The sequence below is a fragment of the Oncorhynchus clarkii genome, chromosome 16 (genome assembly GCF_045791955.1).
Source record: "Oncorhynchus clarkii lewisi isolate Uvic-CL-2024 chromosome 16, UVic_Ocla_1.0, whole genome shotgun sequence".
Taxonomy (NCBI): Eukaryota; Metazoa; Chordata; class Actinopteri; order Salmoniformes; family Salmonidae; genus Oncorhynchus; species Oncorhynchus clarkii.
Window position 1 is genome coordinate 74,171,745 of NC_092162.1, and position 22,277 is coordinate 74,194,021.

The 22,277-nt window shown below is 44.8% G+C and overlaps 1 protein-coding gene across 1 annotated transcript; it reads left to right on the forward strand.

The window, feature by feature from the left end:
• The first annotated feature begins 1,597 nt into the window (after positions 1-1,597).
• LOC139369012 (transketolase-like) lies at positions 1,598-21,930 on the forward strand. Its single transcript, XM_071108579.1, has 13 exons — positions 1,598-1,892; positions 9,112-9,229; positions 9,890-10,003; positions 10,201-10,298; positions 10,618-10,809; positions 11,025-11,152; positions 14,435-14,631; positions 14,751-14,915; positions 18,587-18,743; positions 19,972-20,102; positions 20,182-20,362; positions 20,875-20,994; positions 21,463-21,930. The coding sequence occupies exons 1-13, from the start codon at positions 1,786-1,788 to the stop codon at positions 21,633-21,635; spliced, it is 1,881 nt and encodes a 626-aa protein (XP_070964680.1). The 5' UTR covers positions 1,598-1,785; the 3' UTR covers positions 21,636-21,930.
• The last annotated feature ends 347 nt before the right edge of the window (positions 21,931-22,277 follow it).

Here is a 22,277-nt window from a genome sequence, read left to right on the forward strand (position 1 = left end):
GTCAAGTTAAAACCGAAAGCTCAATCAACATTGCTCAGTGCCACCGCCCAACCTCTGTACTCTCACCTGGGACTTATATTAGCACAGAGGGTGTAAAAACAACACCTCTTAACACTTCAAATGTAACACCAAGAAAATGAACACTTGTTAACCCTGGCCAATTTCCTGTGTAACAATGTATTTCACAATTGTTCATTGTGTTAAATTTGCCGATGACACAACAGTGTCAGCCTGATCACTGAGAAGGACGAGACAGTCTATAGGGAGATCAGAGACCTGGCAGTGTGGTGCCAGGACAACAACCTGTCCCTCAACGTGAGCAAGACAAAGGAGCACATTGTGGACTATGGTAAAGTATTGGAGACCGGTTGGTAAATAAATAGCAACGGGTATTTGAAGAGCTTGAATCCCTGCTCTTAACCCAACAATGCGGTAATCCATAGAGGGGGTCGTCTAGCGACACACAACCGACGCGGTACCGGAGCGCCAAGTTGCCTAGTGAAAGGTTAAATAAATAATAAAAGTCTAGGTCCAAGAGGCTTCTAAACAGCTTCTACCCCGAAGCCATAAGACTCCTGAACAGATCATCAAATGGCTGCTAACCCCCTTAAACTGCGGCTACTGTTATTATCTATTCATAGTCACGTTAATAATAACTCTACCTACATGTACATATTACCGCGACTAACCGGTGCCCCCCCCGCACATTGAATCTGTACCCATAGCCTCTCTGTTGTTATTTTACCGCTGCTCTTTAATTACTTGTGACTTTTTTTGTAGGTATTTTTCTGGAACTGCGTTGTTGGTTTAGGGCTCGTAAGCATCTCACTGTAAGGTCTATATACCTGTTGTATTGGGTGCATGTGACAAATACGATTTGATTTGTGCAAATGTATTTCTGTTTTTAATATACATTGGAGACAAAATATAGTTTACATGTTGTCACCAACAAAACACTCTAAACTAGCCAGTATGTTTTGCCCCATAGTTGCGCACGCGTCGGTTGTGTTGCTAGAGGGCATTACTGCATTGTTGGGTTAAGAGCAGGTTTCCCAAACTCGGTCCTCTGGACTCCAAGGGGTGCACGTTTGGGTTTTTGACCTAACAATTCAAATAATAAACTAATCATCACGCTTTGATTATTTGAATCAGCTGTGTAGTGTCAGGGCAAAAACCCAAACGTGCACCCCTCAGGAGGACCGAGTTTGGGAAACGCTCATTCAGAGATTGCAAGAAAGGCATTTCACTGTTCTTGTGCACGTGACATTGAAACATGACACTTGAATCACTGGTTGATTGGCCTGGTGTCTGGCCTAGAGTCTGGCCCAGAGTCTGGCCTTGTGTCTCTCAGGTTACAAATCGTGTCTGGCCTGGTGTCTCTCAGGTTACAATCCGGGTCTGGCCTGGTGTCTCTCAGGTTACAACCAGTGTCTGGCCTAGTGTCTGGCCTAGTGTCTGGCCTACTGTCTCAGGTTGCAAGCCGTGTCTGGCAAAACGAATGCCTCCACAAGTTGCGCGACCTGTTTTCCTCCAATGGGTGACTCCAGTGGGCGTGTCCGCGGAGAGTGCACATAAAGACGCCTCTCTCTTCCGTTTCCTCTCTTCGTTTACGTCGTTTCTCCTCCGGTTCCACCGTTCATTCAGTCCTCTGGTAGCTCGCACGGTTGATACACTGGTTTAATCCATTTATCTTCAACCGACACCCGGGGAGAAGCTGTGCAGCTCTTCAAATAGCCGTGTTAGTTATTTCCCAGCCGGTGTCCGCTCCGTTACCGTGCCTCCACCATGGCGAGCTACCATAAACCGGACGAGAAGACACTGCAGGGCCTGAAAGACATCGCTAACAAGTTACGGATCAACTCGGTCAAGGCAACATGCGCCTCCAACTCCGGGTACGGTTCTTTATTTAGATTAAAGTGATCAGAAATAGGGTTTTGAATGTTGAGTAATGTAAGTAGTTTAAACTAGATGACATTGAACCGTGTCTTTCTGGACCGGTGTTACACGTGTGGATTATTTCCACGCAGGCGGGTTTATCGTTGGTTTTAGTTCGATAAATAGACCGGTTCCCTTCAGGTGTTATTTTTGGTTTTTAAGAAGTATTCTAGTGGTATTTTAACGTGGGGTGTACTACATTACCTGGGTAACTAAAGTAGATAGCATTGCTAACTAGGAATCTGCGTCAGTGATTCATTACAAACTAAACGGACATCGTTTGAATGACGGTAAATGTCGATGCACTCGGTTATTTTAATGTTAGTACATTTTGATAAACTATAATCTAGATTTATAACTGGCATCATACCCGTGTTGAATATTTATTATTATATTTATTATATAAATATATATATTTTTAGCAACGTTAAGTCACTTGCTTCCAGTCTTTAGTTTAAAGCTGCAGACACACCGTTCAGATCACCTCCTAGTGACGTGTTGAGGGGTGTGTGTGTGTAGAAATGCCCTTTGACTCGCACAAACTCGCTTCAAACGTTAAATGTGCATCGTCATGGCCCGTCTCTGCTGCTCCAGTTTTAACCCGCAGGACAATAGGGACATTGACCTGAATGAAGACGGGGCAGAGGGTTCGCCTCTCATTGCACAACTACTGTGTATTAAACGTTATTAAACTATTGTGCAAAACGGGGCAATATTTCAGACAAATCGATTTTATTTGATTTTTCTGAGGTTTATTGCCACACCATAGAAGCAGTTCTTTCTCAACATGACCTTTGGAAAGTGTCTGGGGTGGAGAAGAAAGGGTCGCTGTACTAATGTGGGTTGTCCCAAACTGCACCCTATTCCCTATGTAGTCTAGTGCACAACTTTTAGGCACATTTTTTAAATTTTTTATTTCAAGTTGTGGCAGCCAAGTCACCCACAGGCTAACAGTTGGAGGAACCATAAAGGAGGCCTACTTGGCTCCTGAGTTTATAACAGACTATTTCCTTGTACAACTTCCTCCTTACTGTCATGAATTCACGTGGTGTGCACAAGGGCTACTCTTTCTTAAAAAAAAAAGAGGCAACATGGCTCTTGATCCAGGAGAGACTTGATTTGTCTTTGTTGTATCAAAGAAGCTTGATTTAGCCACTTAGCTACTAGCAAGTTAGCAAACCAAATGCTTAGCTGGAGCCCAGACCTGGATATATTTATTTAACACATTTTAGAGTTACCTATAAGCAGTGGCATAGCACCCACAAATAATTTATAATTTATAATACAAAAGATGGTATTAAATCATAAGGTATGCTTAGTTAAAGTTTCAATAAAACAATGTTTAAATATCCCAGTATATCGCCCAAGACTTAATACATTGTCCAGGAAAGGGAACACGTTTGAATCACGGAGACCTACTGGTTATTGATAACTTCCTGGTTTTCAGTCAGTTGCTCACAGAGAAACTAATAACCTTCCCTGGTTGATCTGGTTTATTTCAGTCTATCAGAACAAGCAGGGGTATTTCAGGCCTGGTCATAACTCACTAGACTAACCCATTCTCATACTGTAGGATCACGGTGGCTGAAGACTTGATACTTACTATAGCTCTTTGGATTGTGTGCGCTGAAAATCAAAACCGCTTTAGACCTAACCTAAACGCTCAAAATATGATATTTATTTTTTTTAATTTAAAAGGGGTGATAATAAATGGGAACTTTGTCTAAACTTGTTAATTTCAGCAGGTTTCAGTCACTGGAAGATCTGCTTGGAGGTAAATGGTTGAACAGCATGGTGTGGTAGTCTTAATGATGACATGCTGTTGTAGTCTTAATGATGACATGCTGTTGTAGTCTTAATGATGACATGCTGTTGTAGTCTTAATGATGACATGCTGTTGTAGTCTTAATGATGACATGCTGTTGTAGTTTTAACGATGACATGCTGTTGTAGTCTTAATGATGACATGCTGTTGTAGTCTTAATGATGACATGCTGTTGTAGTCTTAATGATGACATGCTGTTGGTTTTAATGATGACATGCTGTTGTAGTCTTAACGATGACATGCTGTTGTAGTTTTAACGATGACATGCTGTTGTAGTTTTAACGATGACATGCTGTTGTAGTTTTAACGATGACATGCTGTTGTAGTTTTAACGATGACATGCTGTTGTAGTTTTAACGATGACATGCTGTTGTAGTTTTAACGATGACATGCTGTTGTAGTTTTAACGATGACATGCTGTTGTAGTTTTAACGATGACATGCTGTTGTGGTTTTAATGATGACATGCTGTTGTGGTTTTAATGATGACATGCTGTTGTAGTCTTAACGATGACATGCTGTTGTAGTCCTAATGATGACATGCTGTTGTAGTCCTAATGATGACATGCTGTTGTAGTTTTAATGATGACATGCTGTTGTAGTTTTAATGATGACATGCTGTTGTAGTCTTAATGATGACATGCTGTTGTAGTCTTAATGATGACATGCTGTTGTAGTCTTAATGATGACATGCTGTTGTAGTCTTGATGATGACATGCTGTTGTAGTCTTGATGATGACATGCTGTTGTAGTCTGATGACATGCTGTTGTAGTCTGACATGCTGTTGTAGTCTGATGACATGCTGTTGTAGTCTGATGACATGCTGTTGTAGTCTGATGACATGCTGTTGTAGTCTGATGACATGCTGTTGTAGTCTGATGACATGCTGTTGTAGTCTGATGACATGCTGTTGTAGTCTGATGACATGCTGTTGTAGTCTGATGACATGCTGTTGTAGTCTTAATGATGACATGCTGTTGTAGTCTTAATGATTACATGCTGTTGTAGTCTTAATGATGACATGCTGTTGTACTCTTAATGATGACATGCTGTTGTAGTCTTAATGATGACATGCTGTTGGTTTTAATGATGACATGCTGTTGGTTTTAATGATGACATGCTGTTGGTTTTAATGATGACATGCTGTTGGTTTTAATGATGACATGCTGTTGGTCTTAATGATGACATGCTGTTGGTCTTAATGATGACATGCTGTTGTGGTCTTAATGATGACATGCTGTTGTGGTCTTAATGATGACATGCTGTTGGTTTTAATGATGACATGCTGTTGGTTTTAATGATGACATGCTGTTGGTTTTAATGATGACATGCTGTTGGTTTTAATGATGACATGCTGTTGGTTTTAATGATGACATGCTGTTGGTTTTAATGATGACATGCTGTTGGTTTTAATGATGACATGCTGTTGGTTTTAATGATGACATGCTGTTGGTTTTAATGATGACATGCTGTTGGTTTTAATGATGACATGCTGTTGGTTTTAATGATGACATGCTGTTGTGGTTTTAATGATGACATGCTGTTGTAGTCCTAATGATGACATGCTGTTGTAGTCTTAATGATGACATGCTGTTGTAGTCTTAATGATGACATGCTGTTGTAGTCTTAATGATGACATGCTGTTGTAGTCTTAATGATGACCTGCTGTTGTAGTCTTAATGATGACCTGCTGTTGTAGTCTTAATGATGACCTGCTGTTGTAGTCCTAATGATGACATGCTGTTGTAGTTTTAATGATGACATGCTGTGGTTCTAAGAGTTTTGTTAAATTAGATGGCTACTACTGTTTGTTTCAAATGACACCCTATTCCCTATCTAGTGTACTTTTGACCAATTTTATTTAGCCAGGCTAGTCAATTACGAACCTTCTTATTTACAGTGATCTCCTGGCATCAGACAAGGCCTCCTGCGGGGACGGGCTGGAATTTAAAAAACAATTTAAGACAAACTGGCAACCGCACAACTACAACAGCAGACAGTGGATTGTGTGTTTTTGAAGTAGACCACGATTCCTTACATGAAACAACTAATTGTCTCAACCTGTTCATCGGTTTTACCTTTTTGAGCTCGGCCAGGGACACCAGGTCCTCGGGGGTGGATATTCCAGATTTAACCAATTCAGGATTCTCTGAACACCAGGTCCTCGGGGGTGGATATTCCAGATTTAACCAATTCAGGATTCTCTGAACACCAGGTCCTCGGGGGTGGATATTCCAGATTTAACCAATTCAGGACGGCTGCTTCTCCTTTTAAGTAATTTGTCTAAGCGACGCTCTGATTGGTTGATTCAACAGGCTCTTGCACGCAACGTTCTAAAAGGTCCTCGTGTCAACGACAGGAGAACTAATGGATATGGAGGAGAGAGAACCTGATATCTAGAACAAGAAACTGATGGAGATGGAGCAGAGAGAACCATGTTCACATTCACCAACAATACACCCAGTGCTGCAGAGGACTGAGGGAGCCTGGCAGAAATGAATAGACAGTAGATGCTTAAGTGAAGTCTCGTGATTCCAATCGCTTTAACAGGCCTCACACACACACACACACACGTCACAGAGCAGTGTTATTTGCAACGCTGGGGAAATTACGTGGCAAGGCTATGGTCTAATAGGCTTCTCCAACGTACATTTGTCAGTGGTAGGCCCATTCCAAAGCCTATTTTTTTTTAATTGTACCTTTATTTAACCAGGCAAGTCAGTTGAGAACAAATTCTTATTTACAATAACGGCCTACCAGGGAACGGTGGGTTAACTGCCTTGTTCAGGGGCAGAAAGACAGATTTTTACCTTGTCAGCTCGGGGATTCAATCTTGCGACTTTTCGGTTACAAGTCCAACGCTTGAACCAACCTGCCGCCCCCTGAAGGGTGAATCATTAGGTATTAAGTTTTTATAGTGCTTTTCATGACAACATATTGTTGCCTGTTTTTAAAAAAAGCTGAAACCCCTGGGAGGCACTGATCACCTGACCGAAGGGAGACCATTGAGTTTAAGGACTGTTTCTGAGACCCCTGGGAGGCACTGATCACCTGACCGAAGGGAGATCATTGAGTTTAATGACTGTTTCCGAGACCCCTGGGAGGCACTGATCACCTGACCGAAGGGAGACCATTGAGTTTAATGACTGTTTCCGAGACCCCTGGGAGGCACTGATCACCTGACCGAAGGGAGACCATTGAGTTTAATGACTGTTTCTGAGACCCCTGGGAGGCACTGATCACCTGACCGAAGGGAGACCATTGAGTTTAAGGACTGTTTCGGAAAGTGGTTTGGTGTTGGCTACAGTATTCAGTAGTTACCTGTTTCTTTTAGTGTCGTCTCCTTCATTTGGTCCAGAGGGTCTTTTTGAGTGAGGATGTGTCCCATCAACCAGATGTTTGGAAAAGCCTACATATTCCTGCAGATATCATTATAATTTCTAGTTTTATACATTTGAGATTAGCAAAGCATTGCTGGCAGTCAGCTGACTGTACCTGCAATTATGTCCTTGATTATGTGGACAGCTTGATGGCTAGAGAATGCAAGACATGCAAAAAATATATATGTTCAATGCCAACCAACCAGGCTCTTCTTCCAGCCAAGTAGTTCAGCATCGCCCACATTGTACAGGAAACCTCCAGTGGATAAAATATTGCAACTCTAAAGCTTGTAAAGCAGTCAAAGCGAAACAGAGTTGGGTTGTGCGAGGGGGGGGGGGGGGGGAAGAGAGAAACTATACTAAACAAAAAATATAGACGTAACATGTAAAGTGTTTCATGAGCTGAAATTAAAAGATCCCTGAAAATATATATATATATATTTTTTTTTGCACAAAACTAACATCCCTGTTAGTGAACATTTCTCCTTTGCCAAGATAATCCATCCACCTGACAGGTGTGGCATATCGAGAAGCTGATTAAACAGAATGATCCTTACACAGGTGCACCTTGTGCCGGGAAGCATGAAAAGACGCTCTTAAAATGTGCAGTTTTTGAAACGCATGATTCCACAGATGTTTTGAGGGAGTTGGACTGCAGGAATGTTCACCAGAGCTGTTGCATATCATTAAATGTTATTTTCTCTACCATAAGCCGCCACAGCGTAGTTTTAGAGAATTTGACAGTAAATCTAAAATCATCACAAATGCAGACCACGTGTAACCACGCCAGCCCAGGTCCTCCACATCCGGCTTCTTCACCTGCGGGATGGTTTGAGACCAGACACATGGACTGCTGATTTAAACTGGGTTTGCTCAGCTGAAGAATTACTGCACAAACTGTCATCTGTGTGCTCGTCGTCCTGACCAGGGTCTTGACCTGACTGCAGTTCGGTGTCGTAACTGACTTCAGTGAACAAATGCTCACCTTCGACGGCCACTGGCACGCTGGAGAAGTCTGCTCTTCACAGATGAATCCGGTTTCGACTACCGGACAGACGTCGTGTGGGCGAGCAGTTTGCTGATGTCAACTTTGTACCCCGTGATGGTGGGGGTATAGGCAGGCATAAGCTACAAACACAATTTCATTGATGGCAATTTGAATGGAGAGACCGCGATGAGATCCCGAGATCAATTTTTGTGCCATTCGTCCGCCGCCATTACCTCACGTTTCAGCATGATAATGCACAGCCCCATGTCGCAAGGATCTAAACACAATTCCTGGATGCTGAACATGTACCAGGTCTTCCATGGCCTGCATACTCACCAGACATGTCACCATTTGAGCATGTGTGGGATGCTCTGGATTGAAGTGTCGGACCGGATGTTCCAGTCCAATAGAAGAGTGGGACAACATTCCACAATCAACAGCCTGATCAACTCAATGCCACGGAGGTGTCAGATGTTGTTCCCTGTCTCTTTGAAATCCATAGATCTAAGGCCTAATGGGTTTTCAATTGAATCATTTCCTTATGAACTGTCTTTTAATGGTTTGGTTTTTATTTTTGTGTAACTGTGAACATTTTAATACAGATCCTCAGAATGTGACTGGGTAACATGCATGTGAGTGGGTTCCCAATTTAACAGCTGCTTTTGAAGTCAACTGTTACTGACAACCTGCCTCAATGCCTCTCAATGCCTGTCCCTTCTCTCTCGCTCTGCCGGGCTCGTCTCTCCCTCTCCCCCTGTCCCCTCTCTCTCTGCCGGGCTCGTCCCTCCCTCTCTCCCCCTGTCCCCTCTCTCTCTCTCTGCCGGGCTCGTCCCTCCCTCTCTCCCCCTGTCCCCTCTCTCTCTCTGCCGGGCTCGTCCCTCCCTCTCTCCCCCTTCTCTGCCGGGCTCGTCCCTCTCTCCCCCGTCCCCTTCTCTCTCGCTCGTCCCTCTCCTCATCCTCTCTTGATCTCACCCTGTTTCCAGTCACCCCACCACATGTTGCAGTGCCGCAGAGCTCATGTCCGTGCTGTTCTTCCACACGATGCGTTACAAAGCCACCGACCCACGCAACCAGTGCAACGACCGCTTCGTACTTTCCAAGGTGAGGCTGCGTTCACACTCGACTAGGACCCGTCTGTACGCTGTTGAACTGGTGCCTTTTTCCACGGCCACGTTGCTGTGTGCATAATAGCAAAGTTAACCAGCCTATTGGTGTTGAGAACAATGTGGCGGAGGCAGCAACAGCGTTTTAGGAGACGAGAAAACAGCCCAGGACTTAGTTGTCTTAAGAAAATTGAGAGGATACTACAACTTAATTAGGTCTATAATCAATAGCCTGTTAAATGTGCCTGGCTTTATAAGTCATCTCTATTGGAATAAGACAGATCCTGCTTGTTTGAGTTTCATAAACAATATCACATTCTGCTGTTTTTAGTCTTTGCTATGCTGTATGAAAGTCATTTAAAAAAAAAAATATATATATATATATATATATATATATATATATATATATATATATATATATATATATATATATATATATATATATATATATATATATATATATATATATATATATATATATATATATATATATATATATGGAAAAATGTGTTTTAAAATCGTTTGGTCGATAGATCAGTCGACCAATATTTTTTGTCGGGCGGCTATACGCTCTACGCACACGCAGTTCACATGTCTGTTCTTTCAATTGCACTACATTTCCCAAGCACCCTCTGAGTCTTGTGCTGTTTTCCTCCAGGGTCATGCTGCACCAATCCTGTACGCTGCCTGGGCAGAGGCGGGCTTTGTGAAGGAGGCTGACCTGATTAACCTTAGGAAGATAGACTCTGACCTGGAGGGTCACCCCACACCCGTAAGTAACCCGTAACCCCTGACCCCATAACTGTATGTGACCTTTAACCCCATTGAAGAGTTTTTCGTTAGGCTCAAAACAGAACTGATAAACGGGAGAGAGACTACCTGGACTTGTCACTAAGAAACAATGTTTTGAAGCGTTTTCATGCCCTAATGAACATGGCCCAGGTTTGACTAACTTCAACTGTTCTGCAGAAACTGGAGTTTGTTGACGTGGCAACGGGGTCTCTGGGACAGGGGCTTGGGGCCGCCTGCGGGATGGCCTACACCGGGAAACACTTCGACAAGTCCAGGTACAACAGACGCACATCCTCCGGCGCCGTAACGATATCCCACAATGCACCTCTCACCCATGCAGTGATGTTCCGGGAAGTTCAAAGGTCACTCCGACCGGGTGTTAACAGTTTCAAACTGCCTTGTGTTCAGCAGAATGTACTGGAAGGCCTTGTTGGTTGCTTTAACACAGATAAAAGCGTACTCTCTCAGCACGGTCTCTCGCTCTGCCTGTGACATCATGCGTTCTATGAGAAGGAAATGTGTTGTAGAGCAGAGCGCCCAAAGTTACCTTGTAGTTTACAATAGTTATATTTCCATTTTTTTATGTGTCCCTAGTTACCGTGTGTACTGCATGATGGGTGATGGGGAGTGCTCTGAGGGGGCTGTCTGGGAAGCCATGGCGTTTGGTTCCCACTACAACCTGGATAACCTGGTGGCTGTTATCGACGCTAACCGCCTGGGACAGAGTGAAGCTGCTCCTCTCAAACACGACATGGACGTCTACCGTAGACGCTGCGAAGCGTTCGGGTCGGTACCCCTTCCCTCTTCTCCTTCGTTCCTCTCTTGCACCTCTTGCTCTCTTCTTGTTCGGGTCGGTACCCCTCCACCGGTCTTCTTCTTTATAGCTCTTCCTCACATCTCTCATCTGGTTCCTCGTCCCAAATCTCCTCCTACCATCGTTTTTCTCTTTTCGTCCAGGGTCGGCCTGTTGCGTGTCTAACCCGGTCTTTCTCCTTATCCAGGTGGAACACGTATGTGGTGGATGGTCATGACGTTGAGGAGCTGTGTAAAGCTCTGTGGCAGGCCCAGCAGGTGAAGGGGAAACCCACTATGATCGTCGCCAAGACCTTCAAGGGCAGAGGACTCAAAGGTAGATGGAGATGGGAGGGGCGTATTAAACCAGGAAGTAAACGGGCCAAAACCCACAAGGGACTAACCTGAACTTGTCCAATAAGAAATTATAGTTTTCATTTTGAAGAATGTTTTTGCAATGTTGTGCTAATGAATACACCCAATACTGCAATTCCACAGGTTGTATTTAGACTGATGGCTCTGGTTGCAACAGTCTAATGATCTCTAGATAGTCAGTTTACTAGATAATATAATGGTCTCTAGATAGTGTAGATAGTTTACTAGATAATATAACAGTCTAATGGTCTCTAGTGAGTTTACTAGATAATATAACAGTCTAATGATCTCTAGTGAGTTTACTAGATAATATAACAGTCTAATGGTCTCTAGATAGTGTAGATCATGGGTGTCAAACTCTGGCCCGTGGGCCAAATTTGGTCCGCGGGGTAATTATATTTGGCCCGCGAGACAATACCAAATTACTACTAGAGCTGGCCCGCCGGTATTATACAGCGCATTCACCACTAATACTACGAATCCCATAATGCTCTGCTGTTTTCGCGCGCCAATCAGGACAGGACCCAGAAACGCTCTCTCCTCTGTGACAGTAGTCATAGCAACATAGACGCTACAACTGTCTAACCATTCCCAAAAATGGCGAAAAGAAAGGCAGAAAACAGGAACTTTCTGGACAAGTGGGAGGCAGAATATCTGTTTACATATGTAAAAGACAAACCTGTTTGTCTTGTTTGTGGAGTCAACGTGGCTGTAAGTAAGGAGTACAACATTAGACGACACTATGAAACGAAACACCATGACAAATACAAGGACCTGGACATGACTCAAAGGAGCCAGAAAGTAGAGGAGATGAAAAGAAGTTTGGTTTCACAACAGAATATGTTTAAAAAAGCCACATCACAAAGCGAGGCTGCTGTAAAGGCTAGTTATATAGTGGCAGCAGAGATCGCAAAATCAGCCCGGCCCTTTAATGAGGGAGAGTTCATGAAAAAGTGCATGATGAAGGTTTGTGACCTCGTATGCCCAGAGAAAAAAACAAGCATTTTCAAACGTGAGCCTGAGCAGGAACACAGTAGCTGATCGCACATGTGATCTTGCCACCAATCTGTATGACCAGCTGATGGAAAAGGGAAAAGATTTTGTTGCGTTCTCCCTCGCTGTGGATGAGAGCTGCGACGCATCTGATACTGCTCAGCTGTCAGTCTTCATCCGTGGAGTGGACTCAAATCTGTGTGTTACGGAGGAGCTATTAGGATTCAAATCAATGCATGGCACAACCACAGGAAAGGAAATCTTTGAGGAGGTTTCCAAATGTGTAACTGAAATAAAGCTGCCGTGGGATAAACTCGTTGGATTAACGACAGATGGTGCGCCAGCGATGTGCGGTAAAAAGAGTGGACTGGTGGGTATGGTTCGGGAGAAGATGCGGGAAGAGAACTGTGCAGGTGAGCTAACTGTTTACCACTGCATCATACATCAGGAAGCACTGTGTGCCAAAGCCCTAAAGATGGAACATGTTATGACCACAGTAACACAGGTAGTTAACTGTATAAGAGCCAAAGGTCTAAATCACCGGCAGTTTAAATCTTTTCTGGAGGAGTGTGGTTCGGAATACGCAGACGTGCCGTATCACACAGAGGTGAGATGGCTAAGCAGAGGAAAAGTACTGAACAGATGTTTCGAGCTGCGTGAGGAAATATGTCAATTCCTGGAAACCAAAGGGAAGGATACAGCAGAGCTCCGGGAGCAAAAGTTCCTGTGTGAGCTGGCCTTTCTCTGTGACATCTCGAGCCATCTCGATGCGCTGAACCTGCAGCTTCAGGGGCGGGGGCGCATCATCACAGACATGTACGCTGCAGTGAGGGCCTTCAAAACTAAACTGTGCCTGTGGGAGAATCAGATGCTGCAAGGAAACCCTTGCCATTTTCCCTGCTGCCAATCCATAAAAGCGCAGATCTCTACCGCCGTGTTCCCATGCGCACAGTTTGCTGAAAAACTCAGTGTTCTCGCCGCTGAGTTTAGCCGGCGATTTGCCGACTTCGATGCCCAGAAATGCAAGTTTGAACTGCTTAGTAATCCCTTCGCAGTTGATGTGGAAAATGCACCAACCAACATCCAAATGGAGCTGATTGAACTCCAGTGCAACGACACGCTGAAGTCAAAGTATGATGCTGTGGGCGCCGCACAGTTTCCACGGTTCATCCCTGACACAATGCCTCAGCTCCGCACCCAAGCTGCTCAGATGCTCTCCATGTTCGGCAGCACTTATCTATGCGAGCAACTTTTCTCCTCGATGAAGATGACCAAAACAACTCACAGGAGACGTCTGACTGATGAACATCTTCGCTCGATACTGAGGATTTCTTCAGCTCAGAGCTTGAGCCCAGACATTGATGAACTAGCATCCAAGAAGAGATGCCAGGTATCTGGCTTGGGCATATCAGATTAGACCAGTGTGCAATAATTAACGTTTTTTTTATGCACTTTTTCTTGCTACAAGGCATGGGCTTGAATGGTTGATTGATTTATTATTTTATTTGTAAAATTATTAGCCAGTGGAAAAAGTTTATTTTGGTATTTAAATCAGAAGGCTGCAAATAGAAAAGAGGCATACAATTTTTATTTAAATTTTATTTATTTAATAAATGAATGCCATTGTGTTTTTTCATTTGAAATTCGATTTTGCATGTCTCCACTATTAAATTATATATTGTATGGTAATAAGCGATGCTTGTTCCATATTCAATGTTAAAGCAAAACTTGTTTGGGTCCATATTAAAAGGTTAATTTGTTCAATGTTGGCCCGTGACTTTGTTCAGGTTTTACATTTTGGCCCACTGGGTATTTGAGTTTGACACCCCTGGTGTAGATAGTTTACTGGATAATATAACAGTCTAATGATCTCTAGATAGTGTAGATAGTTTACTAGATAATATAACAGTCTAATGATCTCTAGTGAGTTTACTAGTTAATATAACAGTCTAATGGTCTCTAGTGAGTTTACTAGATAATATAACAGTCTAATGATCTCTAGTGAGTTTACTAGATAATATAACAGTCTAATGGTCTCTAGTGAGTTTACTAGTTAATATAACAGTCTAATGATCTCTAGTGAGTTTACTAGATAATATAACAGTCTAATGATCTCTAGATAGTGTAGATAGTTTACTAGATAATATAATGGTCTCTAGTGAGTTTACTAGATAATATAACAGTCTAGATAAATAATATAAACATTTCCCTGATGCGGTAAATGACCTGTTGACCCATCTCCCTCCTCCAGGCATAGAGAACACGGATAACTGGCATGGGAAGCCCATGCCCAAGGACCGGGCCGAGGAGGCCATTAAAGACTTAGAGTCTCAGATTCAGAACCCCAACAAGACCATCTGCCCCGAGCTACCTAACGAAGATACTGCTCCCGCTGACCTCTCACCAATCACCCTGCCTAGCCCTCCCAATTACAAGATCGGAGACAAGGTACACACACACACAGCTGACCTCTCACCTGCCTACAATATCAGGGACACGACCCCTCTGACATGTTTAGCCGTAGGCTCCTGGGTAACACTTCCTGTCTACCTTTCTCTCCTCCCCAGGTGGCTACTCGTAAGGCGTACGGCGTGGCCCTGGCTAAACTGGGTCAGTCCAGTCCGAGGGTGGTGGCTCTGGACGCTGACATGAAGAACTCTACCTTCTCTGAGATGTTCCACAAGGCCTACCCTGAACGCTTCGTAGAGTGCTTCATCGCTGAACAGAACATGGTGAGGGGGAGAGGGTGTATGATAATGTGGTCTACCCTGAACATGATGAGGGGGAGAGGGTGTAAAGACAAGGACTAAACTGGACTTGCATACCCCGAAGGCCTTCTCAAAAGTACCCACATGTCCTGATTGGATCTTCAGGCCCCATAATATTGGTTCTGCTGTCAGAATGATCACGTTTAATTTGGCATGTTCTTCTTAGACCACCGGTGTAGACTAACTAATACAGGAAGTATAAAATAACATGGCTCTATACAGGAAGTAGAAAATAACATGGCTCTATACAGGGAGTAGAAAATAACATGGCTCTATACAAGGAGTATGAAAATAACATGGCTCTATACAGGAAGCATAAAATAACATGGCTCTATACAGGGAGTAGAAAATAACATGGCTCTATACAGGAAGTAGAAAATAACATGGCTATATACAGGGAGTAGAAAATAACATGGCTATATACAGGGAGTAGAAAATAACATGGCTATATACAGGGAGTAGAAAATAACATGGCTATATACAGGACGCATAAAATAACATGGCTCTATACAGGAAGTAGAAAATAACATGGCTCTATACAGGGAGTAGAAAATAACATGGCTATATACAGTGCCTTGCGAAAGTATTCGGCCCCCTTGAACTTTGCGACCTTTTGCCACATTTCAGGCTTCAAACATAAAGATATAAAACTGTATTTTTTTGTGAAGAATCAACAACAAGTGGGACACAATCATGAAGTGGAACGACATTTATTGGATATTTCAAACTTTTTTAACAAATCAAAAACTGAAAAATTGGGCGTGCAAAATTATTCAGCCCCTTTACTTTCAGTGCAGCAAACTCTCTCCAGAAGTTCAGTGAGGATCTCTGAATGATCCAATGTTGACCTAAATGACTAATGATGATAAATACAATCCACCTGTGTGTAATCAAGTCTCCGTATAAATGCATCTGCACTGTGATAGTCTCAGAGGTCCGTTAAAAGCGCAGAGAGCATAATGAAGAACAAGGAACACACCAGGCAGGTCCGAGATACTGTTGTGAAGAAGTTTAAAGCCGGATTTGGATACAAAAAGATTTCCCAAGCTTTAAACATCCCAAGGAGCACTGCAAGCGATAATATTGAAATGGAAGGAGTATCAGACCACTGCAAATCTACCAAGACTTGGCCGTCCCTCTAAACTTTCAGCTCATACAAGGAGAAGACTGATCAGAGATGCATCCAAGAGGCCCATGATCACTCTGGAAGAACTGCAGAGATCTACAGCTGAGGTGGGAGACTCTGTCCATAGGACAACAATCAGTCGTATATTGCACAAATCTGGCCTTTATGGAAGAGTGGCAAGAAGAAAGCCATTTCTTAAAGATATCCATAAAAAGTGTCATTTAAAGTTTGCCACAAGCCACCTGGGAGACACACCAAACATGTGGAAGAAGGTGCTCTGGTCAGATGAAACCAAAATGGAACTTTTTGGCAACAATGCAAAACGTTATGTTTGGCGTAAAAGCAACACAGCTGAACACACCATCCCCACTGTCAAACATGGTGGTGGCAGCATCATGGTTTGGGCCTGCTTTTCTTCAGCAGGGACAGGGAAGATGGTTAAAATTGATGGGAAGATGGATGGAGCCAAATACAGGACCATTCTGGAAGAACCTGATGGAGTCTGCAAAAGACCTGAGACTGGGACGGAGATTTGTCTTCCAACAAGACAATGATCCAAAACATAAAGCAAAATCTACAATGGAATGGTTCAAAAATAAACATATCCAGGTGTTAGAATGGCCAAGTCAAAGTCCAGACCTGAATCCAATCGAGAATCTGTGGAAAGAACTGAAAACTGCTGTTCACAAATGCTCTCCATCCAACCTCACTGAGCTCGAGCTGTTTTGCAAGGAGGAATGGGAAAAAATGTCAGTCTCTCGATGTGCAAAACTGATAGAGACATACCCCAAGCGACTTACAGCTGTAATCGCAGCAAAAGGTGGCGCTACAAAGTATTAACTTAAGGGGGCTGAATAATTTTGCACGCCCAATTTTTCAGTTTGATTTGTTAAAGTTTGAAATATCCAATAAATGTCGTTCCACTTCATGATTGTGTCCCACTTGTTGTTGATTCTTCACAAAAAAATACAGTTTTATATCTTTATGTTTGAAGCCTGAAATGTGGCAAAAGGTCGCAAAGTTCAAGGGGGCCGAATACTTTCGCAAGGCACTGCATAGGGAGTAGAAAATAACATGGCCCTATACAGGAAGTAGAAAATAACATGGCTCTATACAGGGAGTAGAACATAACATGGCTCTATACAGGAAGTAGAAAATAACATGGCTCTATACAGGGAGTAGAAAATAACATGGCTATATACAGGAAGTAGAAAATAACATGGCTCTATACAGGGAGTAGAAAATAACATGGCTATATACAGGAAGTAGAAAATAACATGGCTATATACAGGAAGTAGAAAATAACATGGCTCTATACAGGAAGTATAAAATAACATGGCTATATACAGGAAGTATAAAATAACATGGCTCTATACAGGGAGTATAAAATAACATGGCTATATACAGGAAGTAGAAAATAACATGGCTATATACAGGAAGTAGAAAATAACATGGCTATATACAGGGAGTAGAAAATAACATGGCTATATACAGGAAGTATAAAATAACATGGCTCTATACAGGGAGTAGAAAATAACATGGCTATATACAGGGAGTAGAAAATAACATGGCTATATACAGGGAGTAGAAAATAACATGGCTATATACAGGAAGTAGAAAATAACATGGCTCTATACAGGGAGTAGAAAATAACACGGCTCTATACAGGGAGTATAAAATAACACGGCTCTATACAGGAAGTAGAAAATAACATGGCTCTATACAGGGAGTAGAAAATAACATGGCTATATACAGGAAGTAGAAAATAACATGGCTCTATACAGGGAGTAGAAAATAACATGGCTCTATACAGGGAGTAGAAAATAACATGGTTATATACAGGAAGTAGAAAACAACATGGCTCTTTAACATTCCTTTAACACAGCCTGGTATAGAGGTCCTGGATGGCAGGGAGGCCAAGCAGTGACGCAGCCAGTCCAGATGCTCTCAATGGTGCAGCTGTAGGACTTATAGAGGATCTGAGGGCCCAAGACAAATATTTACAGCCTCCCGAGGCGGAAGTCTTCTGCTGGGGTGAATTGGAGTGGGTCAGGGGTGATGTGGGGGGGGGTCGACGTGAGTCATGACCTTTTGTGGTTACAGATGCAAGTGTTACGGAGCGATAGTCAGTTAGATTGTTAACGTTGGCGTTAAGTTGCAGGATCTATGGTGGTCTGCTTGAAACATGTCGGTATTGTAGTGTTGAGACCCCTGCCAGCTGGTCAGCACGGTACTCACCCTGGTCGTCTGTCCAGGTCACCCTGGTCGTCTGTCCAGGTCACCCTGGTCGTCTGTCCAGGTCACCCTGGTCGTCTGGCCAACTATTTAACATTTATCCTTCCACTTTTATTGTCAGATATATTGACATTTTCTGGAATTACAATGCAAAAAATGATAAATTATCCACCTTATTTATTTATATATATATATATATGGTGGATAATTTATAATTTTTTGCATTGTAATTAGAAAATATATATATTTATATTTTAATCTATTTTCTGTGTAGGTGAGCGTGGCGATCGGCTGTGCCACACGGGACCGCACGGTGGCGTTCGCCAGCACCTTCGCTGCCTTCCTGTCCCGGGCTTACGACCATATCAGAATGGCCGCTGTCTCAGAGTCTAACATCAACCTGGCGGGGTCACACTGTGGCGTCTCTATCGGTCAGTACTGTCTCATCTCACCCATTTTCCCCCCACAGGGCGTGGTCTCTCTCCACTAAAGTGGGGGTGCGGGGCGCGTGGTCTCTCTCCACTAAAGTGGGGGTGCGGGGCGCGTGGTCTCTCTCCACTAAAGTGGGGGTGCGGGGCGCGTGGTCTCTCTCCACTAAAGTGGGGGTGCGGGGCGCGTGGTCTCTCTCCACTAAAGTGGGGGTGCGGGGCGCGTGGTCTCTCTCCACTAAAGTGGGGGTGCGGGGGCGCGTGGTCTCTCCACTAAAGTGGGGGTGCGGGGGCGCGTGGTCTCTCTCCACTAAAGTGGGGGGTGCGGGGCGCGTGGTCTCTTTCCACTAAAGGGGGGGTGCGGGGGCACGTGGTCTCTCCACTGAAAATCAATTGTCAAGCCGGAAGGCGTCAAGCCGGACTTTTTATTCTGAGTTTTATTAGCCCATATATTCTGTTATAAACTTATATTTATTCTCCCCAATTTTGTGGTATCCAATTGGTAGTTAGTCTTGTCTCATCACTGCATCTCCCATAAGGACTCTGGAGAGGTGACGGTCTAGAGCCATGCGTCTTCCGAAACACAACCCAACCTAGTCGCACTGCTTCTTGACACAATGCCCACTTAACCCGGAAGCCAGCCGCACCAATGTGTTGGAGGAAACACCGTAACACCTGGCGACCGTGTCAGCGTGCACTGCGCCCGGCCCGCCACAGGAGTCGCTAGAGCACGATGAGACGAGGACATCCCTGCCAGCCAAACCGTCCCGAGCCCCTGGGCCAATTGTGCCCCGGTCGCGGCTGGCTGCGACAGAGCCTGGCCTCGAACCGATGCAGTGCCTTAGACCACAGCACCACCCGGGATGCCCCTATAATATACTTTAATGTCTTCAGGGGGTGTACATGGTGTTACTGAACATAAATACTAAAACCTTAGGTTCTAGAGGTTTCTTCTGCCTGTAAGATTTAATATTAATTAATGGAATGAATTTAATTGTCACTAATCACTCTGAGTATTGTTTTGTGGTCCCCTTAAAAGATTGCTGTAGAGGGACGACTGATTCCGATTCCCATGATTTCATTTTTCCCACTTACATTTTTGAGTCTTCTGAATATTTTTAACAGAGGTTATTGATTTTTCAATGTTGGTCCGGTATATCAGATCATCTGCATGTGAGTTTAGTGTATATTCATGTTTACTGATGCCTGTTGCGTTACTTCCTGTCCTCAGGTGAGGATGGCCCCTCCCAGATGGCATTGGAAGACATTGCCATGTTTCGCGCTATCCCAACATGCACTCTGTTTTACCCCAGTGACGGTGTTTCCACCGAGAGGTCTGTGGAGCTGGCTGCTAACACCAAGGTCAGAACCTAGTTTTCCCAAAGCGGGTGGGACGGGGGGGGAAGCGAGCAGTGTGAACTAAGCCTTGTGTGTGTTCCAGGGAATCTGTTTCCTCCGCATCACCAGACCAGAACTAAAGGTGATCTACGACCCCAAGGAGAAGTTTGAGGTGGGTGTGGCCAAGGTGCTGCGTCAGTCGGACAGCGACCAGGTGACGGTGATTGGAGCTGGAGTGACTCTGCATGAAGCTCTGACTGCTGCTGACCAGCTTGCCAGCGAGGGTAAGAGCTTCTCCTGGTGGCCTGGCAGGGAATTACACCACTGCCCCCTGGTGGCCTGGCAGGGAATTACACCACTGCCCCCTGGTGGCCTGGCAGGGAATTACACCACTGCCCCCTGGTGGCCTGGCAGGGAATTACACCACTGCCCCCTGGTGGCCTGGCAGGGAATTACACCACTGCCCCCTGGTGGCCTGGCAGGGAATTACACCACGGCCCCCTGGTGGCCTGGAGTCAACCTAAACTGACCTTTTACTCCTTAAATGTCCAACAGCCAGAGCTGAGATGTTACATATTGATTCTAGTCAGTTGTTGTTGTCGTCTCAATGCAGTTTCTTAGTTTTTTACTACAATCCAAATTCAGACTTTATTTTCTTCCACTAACTGGTTTCTGATGGGTCAGCTCTTTCTGAAGCCCAAGTAGTTCACGACATCACTGTAGTGATACAATACATGCTACTTGATGAGGAAGAATTACGGCTCATTAGTGTGTGTGTGTGTGTGTGTGTGTGTAGGAGTGAACATCCGTGTGATTGACCCGTTCACCATCAAGCCCCTGGATGCCGCCACCATCGTGTCGAGCGCCCGCGCCACCGGAGGGAGAATCATCACCGTGGAGGACCACTACAGAGAGGGTACGTCTGTTTGTCTTTCACCGTGGCCCCTCGGAGGGGCTCTGTGTTCTAACCCCCCTCGTCACCAGGTGGCCTTGGGGAGGCCCCTCGGAGGGGCTCTGTGTTCTAACCCCCCTCGTCGCCAGGTGGCCTTGGGGAGGCCCCTCGGAGGGGCCCTCGGAGGGGCTCTGTGTTCTAAACCCCCTCTACCTCTGTCACCAGGTGGTCTTGGGGGAGGCCCCTCGGAGGGGCTCTGTGTTCTAACCCCCCTCTACACCAGGTGGTCTTGGGGAGGCCCCTCGGAGGGGCCCTCGGAGGTGCCCTGTGTTCTAACCCCCCTCTACCTCTGTCACCAGGTGGTCTTGGGGGAGGCCCCTCGGAGGGGCTCTGTGTTCTAACCCCCCTCTACACCAGGTGGTCTTGGGGAGGCCCCTCGGAGGGGCCCTCGGGGGGGCCCTGTGTTCTAACCCCCTCTACCTCTGTCACCAGGTGGTCTTGGGGAGGCGGTGCTGTCTGCGGTGGGGGAGGAGCCTGGTATCATGGTGACGCGCCTGGCGGTGAACCGTATACCCCGGAGTGGAAAACCTCAGGAGCTCCTGGACCTGTACGGCATCAGCGCCAAACACATCGCCAACGCCGTGCGCCAGACCTTCGCCAACTGAGACGGCCGATGGGCCCTGGTTTAAAGTAGTGCACTATATAGGGGGACATTTGGGATAACCACAACTCTTCTCTGCTCTCATACCATCTGTCACCCCTCCCTCTCTGGCCTGTCACCCCCCCCTCCCTTTCTGGCCTGTCACCCCCCCCCCCCTCCCTCTCTGGCCTGCCCCCCCCCTCCCTCTGCAGTCTGAGGTGTGAAATGACGGACCTCTTTCCTGAACCTTTCTCCACCTTCTCCTTTATTCTATTGAAGATTGTGCATTTGTCAGATTTCCTTTGTACCCATTTTTCTGCATCGCTCTTCATTCCAGTTGGTTCCGGGGTCTTTATTTTCTGTTCCATTTTTCTGTATCGCTCTTCATTCCAGTTGGTTCCGGGGTCTTTATTTCCTCTCTCCATTCCATGTGTTCTAACTGTTCCAAACCACCTGCTCATTCAGTCCTCACCTCTGTTTCTCCATCGGACGGTTACAGGCACACCGCCATCTTGGTTTCTCATTGAGCCGGCATGGTGTCTAACCACTGCTTGTTGCTTGTCGTGGCCTTGTTTTTCACTGATGAAGGGAATTCACATGGTTTTTCACTGGTTCAGGGAATTCACATGGTTTTTCACTGGTTCAGGGAATTCACATGGTTTTTCAC

Excerpts from the sequence above, each read along its gene's own strand:
- LOC139369012 (XM_071108579.1), top strand. The coding sequence starts at position 1,786 with ATGGCGAGCTACCATAAACCGGACGAGAAGACACTGCAGGGCCTGAAA. Across the intron at positions 1,893-9,111 it reads ACATGCGCCTCCAACTCCGG|TCACCCCACCACATGTTGCA; the intron begins GTACGGTTCTTT and ends CCCTGTTTCCAG. Across the intron at positions 20,363-20,874 it reads TGACCAGCTTGCCAGCGAGG|GAGTGAACATCCGTGTGATT; the intron begins GTAAGAGCTTCT and ends GTGTGTGTGTAG.